General features: G+C 39.6%; 1 protein-coding gene across 1 annotated transcript in view; it reads right to left on the bottom strand.

Annotated features, from left to right (window-relative positions):
* LOC150090255 (TWiK family of potassium channels protein 7-like) overlaps positions 1–12,215 on the bottom strand; it is a 277,804-nt gene extending 265,589 nt beyond the window's left edge. The window contains exon 1 of the mRNA XM_090389784.1: positions 10,979–12,215. Coding sequence (XP_090245910.1) covers positions 10,979–11,426 — 448 coding nt within the window. The 5' untranslated portion in view covers positions 11,427–12,215. The remainder of the gene's footprint in view (positions 1–10,978) is intronic.
* Between the last annotated feature and the right edge of the window lie 467 nt (positions 12,216–12,682).

The following is a 12,682-nucleotide window of genomic DNA, read 5'->3' on the forward strand; positions in this document are numbered from 1 at the left end:
TCTTTGTTGAGGATTTCACTGAATTATCTATAAAGGCTCTATTCCCTTAGGGTTGTAGTTAACCAGTTTCAAGTGGAGGTTGGCTTGAATTTGGTTGTGGAAATTAAGGCCATGAGTAGTAAATATAAATGGTTTCTCTAAATTGCCTTATTCTAGGCCAACTTTACACTACGAACAACCTCTCTGACCTTGTAACTCTTTCTCCTTCCTACTACATCCAAGAAATTTAATTTCTGCCATAGATTAATTTCTTAACAATCATCGCGATCTTCTAAGAAAGGCCCTGAACTTTCCTTGCGGTTTATTGAAGTATTGTTAACTCAATACATACTTGCAAGATATTTTTGCAACGTTTCGGGATTCTACTGAGACCAGTCTTCAGACCGGAATGTTTCCCAAACCCAAATTTCATTAGAATCCTAAAACGCTGCCAAAATATCTTTATCAAGTATGTTTAGAGATGAAAAATTTTAAACCAAGAATTGCGTCCTCCCAGTTAAGGACCCAAATCTTCTAGAACGTATTCCATAGTCTATTTTCAATATTTTCTCGATAAATTGTATGGAAAACATCTCGAATCTTGTCTAAACTTGTTTAACTTAGGCCATCTTCAACATTAATTGTTAGTAAGTTTTCTCTAGCAGCTCAAATGGATCGATTTCGTTCTTTATCCCAACTCCACTCAGAGACTTTTGTTAATTGCATGCATCCCATTTTCCTCGTGTGAGTGTGTGTGTGTGTGCGTGTGGCAAATATCTGCAAGCCCATCAAACGCAAACTAGGAGTGGTCATTACTGTAAGAAGCGCGTCAAGTGGAGAACATAAAGGAACATCAGGGTCTGGGAGCATAGCCTCTTTCTCATCACCATCAAGAATATTCTCTCAGATCTTTCCTAGACATCAAGGCTGTAATTGTCGCCTTTAATTATATCCAGAGCGTTTAGGAAGGGGGGGTCGGGTAATTTCGGAGCCTGTTACCGGGCAAATGGAACAGGAAAACCTTGCTTTGTGCGTGGAATTTTATCCAGAAATAAATGTATACTCGCTATCTTAAAGGACTTAAAAAGTACCCAAAAAGTAGTTAGAGAAATGGAGGCAGAGTTCGCCACTTGTAGGAAAGGATAAGTTTGAAATAAGGATTTAACAAAAAGAAAAATTAAACAGTAAATGTTGGAATGACATTCCTGGTTCCTTTGCCTTTTATAAGATACCTTTTTTGTGGAGCGAACACCGAACCAAGATGATAGCGTAATGTTGAAGATGGAGAATATTGTTTAAAATATTATGACCGAGAATTATCCTCAGTGGAGCTTGCGTATCTTGAAGTAATAACATCAGAAAATAATGAGTGCCAACACTAGCGCCACCTGGTTAGTGTCACGTCCTCTCTTCAATTAACTCAACACTTGTAGCATCTTGGAGAAGGTACTTAACAGATGAAATATTTGGTTAAGAAACAAGAGGTGAAAGAGCACTCGGATGAATCCCATCTATTTAGGTTAATGAATGATACTTTGTCCAATATATATTAGGACAATATTCGCAGGAGAAAAGCAACGAGGAAATGTTTAATGACCCTTGCAACAGCCTAAACATTGCGAACAAAAGCCCTTATCTACCCTTGGAGAGAACAGGAATTTTCGCCCAACTAAAAACCACCTTGCATTGCCTTTTACTGACAGGCTCAACGATCCGTCAGATAGGTGTGGAATTCGAGGTTTTTTTTTTTTTTTTTTTAATAACAAGCACCACCAAATGCCAGAGCTGGGATGGAGAGGGAATAAATACAAGGAAAAGCGAGGTCAAGCACCTGTCCACCTTTAGTTAAGCACTCAAACGATGATTCTTGCACTGCCATTGAAGGACGTCACTGTGATGTCACTTCCTTTTAACAATTTCCTACGATTTTATGAAATCGGATATTTTTTTTTACATTTTTTAAAATTCTGACACAACCATTGTATGACGTCATTATAATGTCACTTCCTTTTGATAATTTCACACGATTTCACGAAATCGGCTGGAATTTTTTTACGTTTTTCTAATTATGACGCCACTGTGACGTCACTTCCTTTTTTATAATTTCCTACGATTTTATGAAATCGGATATTTTTTTTACATTTTTTTAAATTCTGACACGGAATTGTATTACGTCACTGTGATGTCACTTCCTTTTAATCATTTCCTACGATTTTTAGGAAATCGGTTAGAATTTTTTACGTATTTTAATTCTGACGTTGCCATTGTATAACGTCACAGTATGACACTTCCTTTTAATAATTTCGCACGAATTTATGAAATCGCTAAAATCTATTTTACGTTTTTTTAAATCTTACTGCCATGTATGACATCACAGACAAGTCACTTCCTTTTAATAATTTCCTACGATTTTAGGAAATCGACTATGATTTTTTTACGTATTTTAATTCTGACGTTGCCATTGTATGACGTCACATTATGTCACTTCCTGTTAATAATTTCACACGATTTTATGACATGAATAGAATATTTATTACATTTTTAAATTCTGACACTGCCATTGTATGACGTCATTGTGATGTCACATCCTTTTAATAAGTTTGCACGATTTTATGAAATCGGCTAAACTTTATTACGTATTTTAATTCTGACGTTGCCATTGTATGACGTCACAGTATGACGCTTCCTTTTAATAATTTCGCACAAATTTATGAAATCGGTAGAATTTATTTTACGTTTTTTTTAATTCTTACTGCCATACTGACATTGTATGATATCACAGAAATGTCACTTCCTTTTAATAAGTTCTAATGATTTTATGAAATCGGCTAAACTTTATTACGTATTTTAATTCTGACGTTACCATTGTATGATGTAACATTACGTCACTTCCTTTTAATAATTTCGCGCTATTTTATGACATGTATAGAATATTTATTACATTTTTAAATTCTGACACAACCATTGTATGACGTCATTGTGATGTCACTTCCTTTTAATAATTTCGCACAACATTTTTATATATGCTAGAATGTCTTTATTTTTTAATTCTGACACTACCATTGTATGACGTAATTGTGATGTCACTTCCTTTTAATAATACAGCACGATTTTAAGAAATCGGCTAGAATTTTTTTTACATTTTTTTCTGACACTGCCATTTTGTGACGTCATTGTGATGTCACTTCCTTTTAATAATTTCCTACGATTTTTAAGAAATCGGCTAGGACTTTTTTACGTTTTTTTTTTTAAATTCTGACACTGCCATCGTATGACGTCACTTCCTTTTTTGATAATTTCGAGATTTTTTATGAAACCGGCCTGAATTTTTTTCGCTCGAGGTTTTATGACGTCATTTCCTTTTATTACAATGGCGGACGGTGTTTGTCTAATAAATGTCCGTACATTAGCGATCGCCAAAAGTGGGTAATAATCTGCTCACAAAGATGAACACGGGGTGTCTGGGGAAAATGCTAATCAGTGGCATCCCATTACGCAAATGTACATCGTAAGAGAGTTCTTTCGGGCCCTGCACGTGCGATATTTCATCACACACGCACACGACTGTACGGGAGCGCTATGAAATATGCATCGGACAGATGGGTATCGCCGAAATCGTCGCTTAATGTCGGCTCGGGTCAAGGTGTGTCTGCCAACATGACAGACGTCGGGGGTTTCGCGCAGCTACACGTAAGATATTGTCGAGATTCGGAGGAACATGTCTCAGAAAGCGGCAGTCGGATCAAAAATCAGCGGAGCATCTCGAAGACTTACAGGAAGTGTCTTCCTTCCAACCGCCTCCGCTTGCCTGCCGAAAGGATCGATACAGCGGTACGGAGGCTTTAAACGCCACCACCCCGCCATCCGAAAGGCAGGCGCATTCGACTGCTGGCCGCAATAGTCGTAAACCCGCACTTCGGCGTGATCGCTGTTACTGTAAATTTTCAGATTACGACAAGCGACAGTTCATCGCTTGGTCTCTTGTGGTGTTGGCAAATGTGGTGTTGCACAAAGAATATTAAACGCTAACAAAGTGGCCGGCGATACTCGAGGTGGCTTCCCCACAACGACAATGCCTTTGCCCGTTTTCGTCTGGCAGCTCCTCGAGGCAAATCGGGGGTTGACGTTAACTTAAACACATTTAAGCATTGGCGCCGAATTTTAATTGGACATTTAATGCCGGGGAAACCGATCCCGCTGTAATTACGCGCTATGAGCGAATAATCAGCCGGCGCTCTCGCATATCTTTCCACGCAGACGAAGATAGTAATGAACGTGACCTTATCTTGCCGCTCGTGCTCTCAGTCTTCACCCGAATTATGGTATTTTCTTCGCGTTTCGTTCATTCTTTTCTCTCTTTTTTTCCCCTCACACATATTCTGTTCATTCTGATTTTTTCTTCTTTTTATCATTCGCTTTCTTGCCCACACTGTCTTTCTATAAAACCTACAGAGAAATATGTGCGCATTTTTTGTATACTCGGATGAACGTACACTTCTTTTGAAACCCCTTTGTGATCAGCGCATGAATCCTTTTACATTCACCAACACCAATCTTCCATCCGCCCTGGAATCTTTCTTCCAGTCTTGATACCTTTAAGTGCACAGAATTGGCGGTTAGAATTGATGATAACATGTTCTCATTGTGTAGCAGAGCCTCCTTAATAGATTTTCATCCAGCTGCCAAGGGAAAATCCCTATTCAGACGGATAATCCATGATACCAAAAATACAACAATTGCATGCGATCTTCGTCTTCTATTAACCCATTGTCACATATTTTTAGCACATGGATAACAGACGTAAAGTACAGCCCATGATTTACCTTAGTCACCAATTTTGACATCAGAATAGGCTTTCAATTTCTTCTATCCTTTATGAATCCCCCAGTGGTTATAAACGCCATCCTGCCACATCGGGTGGAGAAGTCCCGGGTTCGATTCCCGTCAATGACACAAGTAACTTTAAAAGCCTGAGTTAGTCGGTCTCAGGCATTGACAGCAAGGTCTTTCCTCACCGGAAACTCGGGTTTTTCATCCAGAAGAACACGCAGCTCGACCAGAGAACATAAGCAATTTATAGACAAATATACACACTTGGCAGATGGGTTTCTTCTCGGGTCGCACCAATATGGTTCTTTGTGAGAGAGTATGGATGTACTGCCAACCTCGCATGTGTGAGGGACGCTGATATCTCTTATTTGAGCTCTTTTTTGCTCTTTTCATCGAATATGAGACTTGCTAGTATCACTGGTTGGGCTCTAGTGGTACAGGATTGCTGACAGCCACAGAAAATGCACTACTGCTTAGGGCTGCGGGATTTGGTCCATTGAGGACGCAGTGTATAGTGTTTACTGCCTTGCGAGACCGGGAGGTCCCCCCTCCCCATCTCCGCGTAGTATTCTCAATGTCGTAGCCCTGTACCCAAGGCCACAGATAATGTGAATTATTGTACAGTCTGCGCAATGTAGTGTGGGGCTATGTTGGTATGTTTTTCCTCTGACCACTTAGCCGAAGAGTTCCCGGAAGCTTAATACGCCTTGTTGCCCATCCAACACCACGAGGAGGTGGGCTAGGTAGTGTCGTAGAATCTAAGGTTCTCTTTCTGAGGCGGACCCTGGCGTCCCCAAAGCTTGCCAGGGAAAACCCCTAAGGTCCATTAACGACAGTGAGTGAATAGTAGTGTCCCACCTCTTCGTGGCCTGGACGGATATTGGTTGGTTTGGTTTTTTTTTTTTTAGGAGCATTAGCAACTAAGGCCATATTGCTCCGGGATATGCGGTGGTCATTCCCTGAATGACCTTTCCGCATCCTCCGTATTTGGTGGTGACGGGCTCGAACCCCGGTCTAATCAAACGGATATTGGAGATCAGCCTTCCTGGTTATCGCTTCTAAAGTGGCCAGAAATATACACGGTCCACGCATAGACACCATACACCGGTATTTCATTTACTACCTAGTCTCGGCATGGACTTGGCGCATCATGGCCTTAGTGGCCCTTTCGCCATAAAATTTTAGCCCTAGTCTGGGCTAAAATTATAAAGAGCCTGACTCACCAACCGATATAACAGTGACTGTCTTGATGTTTATTCTAAACTCCGAGGCAGTTAATATAAAATATACTTTATATGTTAACACATTATTTAATTCTCTATTTTCGTATTACTATTAAAAATTAATTCGTTTAAAAGCATGTATGAAGCATTGAGATAAATCAATCTTTCCCTGTTTCCTAACAGGTGTGGAAAAAGATCATATTATCACCCTCCTTTCTTGACCTATAGAAATGGTATTTTCCAGAAGATCGAACTAAGTGCATCTTCTAGTAATTTCTTGATTTCTGCGATTCAGTCCATTGAGGTGGATTTCTTAATAAGATGGCTTAATCCCGCTACCCTTTTTACTCCGTATCAAACGTTTATCAATCTTCCCCATGGTGGATTCCCAAACACCCAATCTGTTTTAAACAGAAGCAACGCGCTATGAATCAAGCAAGTAGTCTAACCTACCATTATATAGAATAATGTCCTGTAAAGCCCGACCCATCTTCAATCGACAAAAGTCAACTGAATCTGTGGTCAATTTTTTTTACTTCTGGACGAAAAACCAGAGTTTCCGGGATGAAAAACCACATTACCATCGCCTGAGAGTAAAATGCCCATAAAAATTCCTCACGTTATCAACGGGACTCGAACTCAGGTCTTTTCCACTCGATGTGGAGAGGAAGGCGATTCTACCATCTATGCTACCCACGAGGGGCCCTTGGACAAGAATCGGAGAAAGTACAATATGCAGTGACCAACAGATCAACTGTGACTACGATCCTACCTGTATCAATTGTAATTTTAAAGGCATGTAATGCCCAATCGGGACTCGCTTTGCATACACAAATATCCAAAATGCTTTTAAAACTTGAAATACTCTTCTAGAAGTGCTGAAACGTATTCTACATAAATAACAACTTACTTTTTTTTTTGAATCGCTGTGAACGAGAGTCAGTTCACCTTCGTGTTAATAATCTTTCTTTCAAGTGATAGTTTACTGTGAGTGTAGTACAAGGAGAAGAAGACCTTTCAGGGCTCCTCTCCACTGCTCCTAATTACCATTGAATATTTGAGAGATGATGTATCTATTTACGCAGATGATATATAGTTTACAACGTGAGTGTAATCGATAGCCGAGCAATGGCTCAGCTCTATCGATGACAAACTCGATGGTTTAGCTGATTCATTAAGATAGTTTGATCTCTCTCTCTGCCGTATTGGTTTTCTAAAATAGAATCCTATATCCTTCAATCATCTCTGGAAAGCGAGCTAATTCTACCTGTAGCAACTCGTTGGTGTGACACTCCATTTCAATTTTAATACCGAAATTCCACTCAGAAAATTGAACTGTCTCAGATGGAAGGCTGAAAAGCACTCCGAGTTCATAACGACTTGGAAATATCTCCAAAAAACTTTGTACTGATCAATCGTATGTACAACTGAAATGTGGTCATTGGCCACACCCACCAAAAGAAACCAGTTTTTGGCTATGAAAATTGGCTGATTGATTAATTGTACTGAATACACAGCTGGCCAATCAACATCAACGGCGTATACAAAGACCACCCAGTAATGAAAGCTTCTTATGTTTACCTCGAAGATGCCGACTGGTGAAACGATTTATCTCAATACTTCTAGGAAATCTTTATATCCCGCCCACAATCAAACAGCTCTAGTGACAGATTTCCTCCAGATATCGGATGGGGAAAGTTTAAGACGCTAGGAAATGTTATAGGTTCCCCCTCCCCCATGTGGCCGAGCTAATCGGTTTCAGGTGATGGTTGCATGGTTTTCCCTCCCGGAATTTCGAGTTTTTCGTACAGTAAATAGCTAAACGACTTTATACAATTCAAGCGCCTCGTAGCCTTAGTTGCTCTGCTGCTTAACAGGCGCCTAACACACGCTGATAATTTAGCTACTGCCATATTCAAGTATACATGAATATGTACCATTTATTCAAGTATAGAAATAAAGGTCATTGAAATGACCTTTAGTTCTATTCTGTGTACGCATCGAAAAATTTGGCGATCTAAGATATATTTAGTAACGTAATCGCTGTGCTCGGTGAGATCCTGGAAGTCCCTTTTAAAATCTAAGAGGGAACACTCCAGACAATTATTGACCTAAATACCAGTGTGGCAGAATTTGTCTCTTTTAAGACAATTTAAATTTGAACTATCCATTTCCGTTTCACATCTCCTAACCTTCCAAAAGGGACTAAACTGGATGGGACTAGACTAGGATGGATTTCGTATATCAACAGCAGCTTCTTATTTTCTTTCTTGAGTGTTCCCTCTTAGATTTTAAACACAAAGACCTAAAGATTTTGCAACTTGTACCATTTCCTTTGCCTACATTTTGATTACGATACGTTGTTCAAGTTTAATTAAATCAAACTTAAACAGAATTCTCGCTCACTTCAAACAATTCAAAGCGGGACAACAATGATCTAGTTCTATGACTGTTTAAACCTGTCCAGACTTGTCCAGACATGTCTTATCTTGCCGGAAAACGTCAAATCTACTCCAGCTTTCTAACTTTAGGATTGGAAAGTCGTTTATACTAATGATTAAACTCTATTGTTATTTATATTTATCAATCAGACGCAATCTCTCTACCAGCTAGCAAGAAATTTAACTATGAATATTTTTCTTAAATTTTTACTTAAGAAAACAAATCTTAGAAGATGTAAAGTGGTTATTTTTGTCATGTAAATGCGGAGTCATTAGACATGATTGCAGCGAACACACTTATCTCGATGTACAGAGTGTGTCCACAACAACGCAGCATACCACACACAACATGAAGAATGGTGGGGTAATAACCCCACAAAATAAATCACGTGATGACAATCCATTTATATTGATTGTCTCATCAACGACCTCTATGTAGGTCTAATAATATCAAAGAAATATTACCTCAGAACAAGGTCGATCATAAATTATTCATAAAGAGTTCTGTTAAGCAGAGAGATGCTAATGTCCAACACATGCAAATAATTCGTGAGGAGATGATGGCTAATAAATAGGTCGTAGTTGTATAACTGTTTTTTTACTGGTTAATTAGAAGGTAAGAAAGTATGAGGGTACTCGGATTTATGGTAGCGATCGTTAGTTCTATCCAATTTATTTAATTACTTCAAGGATTGAACACTTTTTTTGAAAACTAGGAGTGTTATGTATTCCTCCAACGTTCAATGGATTTCTGCTATCCAGTTAAAGTACATTTACAAAGGGGGGGACACCGCATCCTGTTATATTTCATCCACGTTCCACAACTCAAAGTAGAATACGAATTCGCCCTTTGCAGAGTTTATAAAGAAAATTAAAATGTAAATGGATTTACAGGTCACGGGTATGCTAACCATTTTCGTATTTTAATGGAAGGCAAGACTTGTAGAAAGAGAAAACTTTGGTGTTTTGATAAATATTAATACGCAAAGCAAACAAGAAACATTTGGTCCAAAGCACTCTGCTTGTATAACTGCGCCATTATGTAGGAGGTGTGGGAAACCAAATAGCCAGGAACGGATTCAAATTCTTAGTTATAAATAGAGATGGAAGTTGGGATTTAACCACGCAAAGTGGGCTTTGTTATAAACAGAAGAAAATTGTAAATACCGAAAGTTCTAAGCATCTTATATTAAAGATAAATAAATAAATAACTATCACTCACTATTTGGAAGCATTAATAGTATAGAATGAACCTTAGATGATCATAAATATATTTATTTATTAGCTATCAATCGAAGGGATGTTGCAGTGAAACACTGACACGTCTATATATTCGATGTCTAATGTAATATATGGAGGTATCGCGTTGTAAATCAAGAGTTTAGAAGTGCAGAGATAATAAATCATAATATTGTGATAGATGGAAACAGTACACTAACAGTTCGCATGTGTCAGCAAATGTTATTAGAGAAATCGAATCTCAGAAGATAGCAATAAATCTTTGCATCCTGCTGGAGATGATGATACATAACTGGGAGTGTAGATATCTATTTATCTCGGGCTTTTTTTTTCTCTCTCTCTCTGGGACCAAAGGAAAATTACTGGGATACTCATAAATAATGATCACATTTAGAGTTAGGCCTAGAGGAATGAAATGATCTCCTAATCCGATTTTAAAATTACGCATGAAACCAATGCTTTGGTATTTTGTAGGTACACAATAAGAGATGATAATATCAAAAAAATTGGATAATATTCTCAATGGAGAAGTTAGAAAGTAGGAGATTCTTGTAGCTCCTATAGGAGCTCTGCCTATATAAGATTCATAGAGTTTCTCGCAGTCATATTCTTTCCATTTTTAAATAAATATTAATACTGTTTCATCAATATACAAAAATCGCCAAAACTACCTAAAAAAAGAAAAATATTTCCCACAATACAATGCAACAAACATATCCATTCTTATTGGAGCAGTATTAGAAAAAGTATGAAAGTAAATATTCTTTTTTCTATCAAATAGATAGATTGAGAAAATATATAGAAATTTAACACTTAAATAATTCTTCTTATTTTCTGCTTTTATTTCTAGGAATTCTTAATCTTTAGTGGTATTATTTAAAGTAATGAAATACCATACCAGTACACCATCTCTATTTTTCATGTGGTTTATATATAAATATGAATAATTCTATGAAAGCTTTTCATCATAGATTTCAGAAGAATTGCAATTTTTATGTAATGGAATGGTAAAAGGAGAATCTGAAAGATGATAATCGATGTCTATCGATTAATTATTGATTGTAGATCGCACTAATGATAGTGAAATTATATCAAAAAGAGGAAACTATCGATTTTTAAGAAGTCACGCAATCAGTGAATTATTTACAACGATTAAAACCATTCTGAGATGGTAAAGGAACCATCAAGTACGCACAAGGTGTTTTGTGGCAATACTATTAAGCTCTTTGGAGAAGCCTAACCTAAAACGTGAGAACTTGCACTTACCTATGGTTGTAATGACAGTGAGGGAGTAAAGGAATGCCCCTGAGAAGGACCATTGCTGGCTGGTACCTTCCTTACCATCGTAGCCATCTTTGACAGCGGCGATTAAGTCCGTTTGAAAGCGTTTGACTTCGTCGGCCATTAGACGCGTCCAGTTCTCCTGGTAAAGTACATTCAGTTTCTCGGTGATCGCCCATAACCTTTGAACCGTCTTCTGTCTCATTTTGATCACCTGACTGGCTTTCTCTTCTTCATGCGGAGCCTCCAGCGCACGGAAGGCGAAAGCTCCGAGGATGCTGTAACCCACCACTAACCCGCACAACCCCACATGAGAGAACATGAAAGCTGTAAATTTACGGCAACATGTCTTGCATTTATTCTCCGGTGGCCGCTTACGGTGACCGTGCCGAGAGGCACTCCGTCTCGAAGAACGCTTCCTTTCCAGCGACATAACCTCCCGCTGCTGCAGTCGCCGAAGTGTGTGTAGTTTGACCGGGCGAAAACGCTTTGCTGAGAACGCCCGTAACTGTCACCGGTATCATTGGGTCGCCTTCCGCCCGGAGCGCGGACGGAGCCTCACATCTTCGCCGTCCTCTCCTGCGTGGTGGCAGACGATCAGAAGTACGGCAGCGTCGGAAATCATGGTTGACCTTTGCCCCTCCCCCCCTCTTCGCTAGCTGCTAAGGACTCGGTTACAAGCTGTTATCCTCGATGCTCGTTGTCGTTGCCTCTGCAAAGGGGCGCACGCCCACGCACACCACCCCCAAACACGATCACACATACGCACACAAAGGATAGCATACAGGCAGGCCGGGAGAGACAATGAGAAACCCTTTTCTTTTCCCCCCTTCTTTCTAAATCCCCTCTCTCTCTCTCTCTCTCCCTTTTCTCTTTGCTCTTAGGGAGACTCACCGCACTAGCGCCCCCACTCGGTCGTGTTATTCCAAAATGCCTCCACCTCTCCAGCGGCCGTAAGTGATGCGGATGTTACAGACAGGTTCAGCATCCGATCTGGACCACTCGAGCACTGTACCGAGGTGCACACATCCCCGTGACCTAGCAGTATTCACTCCCGCTGTCGCCGGCGAGCGTTACAATGCCGCTACAAACCACCACAAGCAACTGGAGCGCAGATCTTGCCGACGGATTGTCGTCTGCATCGCAGTCCGGGCAGAATTCCAGAGGCCGACTGCAGTGTCTAAGCACACCACCAGCTAATCGCTGGCAGTGAGTAGAAGCGACGTCTACAGGCGCAAAGCAACAGTGATGCAGTGACTTACCTAGAAATTATCGAGTGGACGAAGTGGGAATGCAGCTCCCCCTGGAGGACTCGAAAAGAAGCAACCTGATGACTGGAGTGGTTTTGGAGACTTCGAACAAACACCGCTGTTTTGTTGTTGGGGATGTTTTGTCAGTCGATGTTTGGCGGTAGTGTTTATGAACTGAGCGATTTATAATTATAGTCCGCATTCCTTCGATCGTTCTTTTTGATTGATGCTTTATAGTTGGTCCTGTTTTCTTTTGCTCGGTTTTTAAATACAAAATGGCTTCGAGATCTCTTGCAAGATCATTATGGATGAGGATGAAATCTTCCATCTTTTCACTTTACAATAATATTTAAAAAAAAAAAAGCATCTGTTGCTATATAAGAGTACTTTTAAAAGATAGAAAATGGTGGTTTATTTGTCAGTGATTCTAATTATTAAC

Source organism: Mastigoproctus giganteus, chromosome 2, assembly GCF_048544385.1.
Source record: "Mastigoproctus giganteus isolate SK-2022 chromosome 2, ASM4854438v1, whole genome shotgun sequence".
Classification (NCBI taxonomy): domain Eukaryota; kingdom Metazoa; phylum Arthropoda; class Arachnida; order Uropygi; family Thelyphonidae; genus Mastigoproctus; species Mastigoproctus giganteus.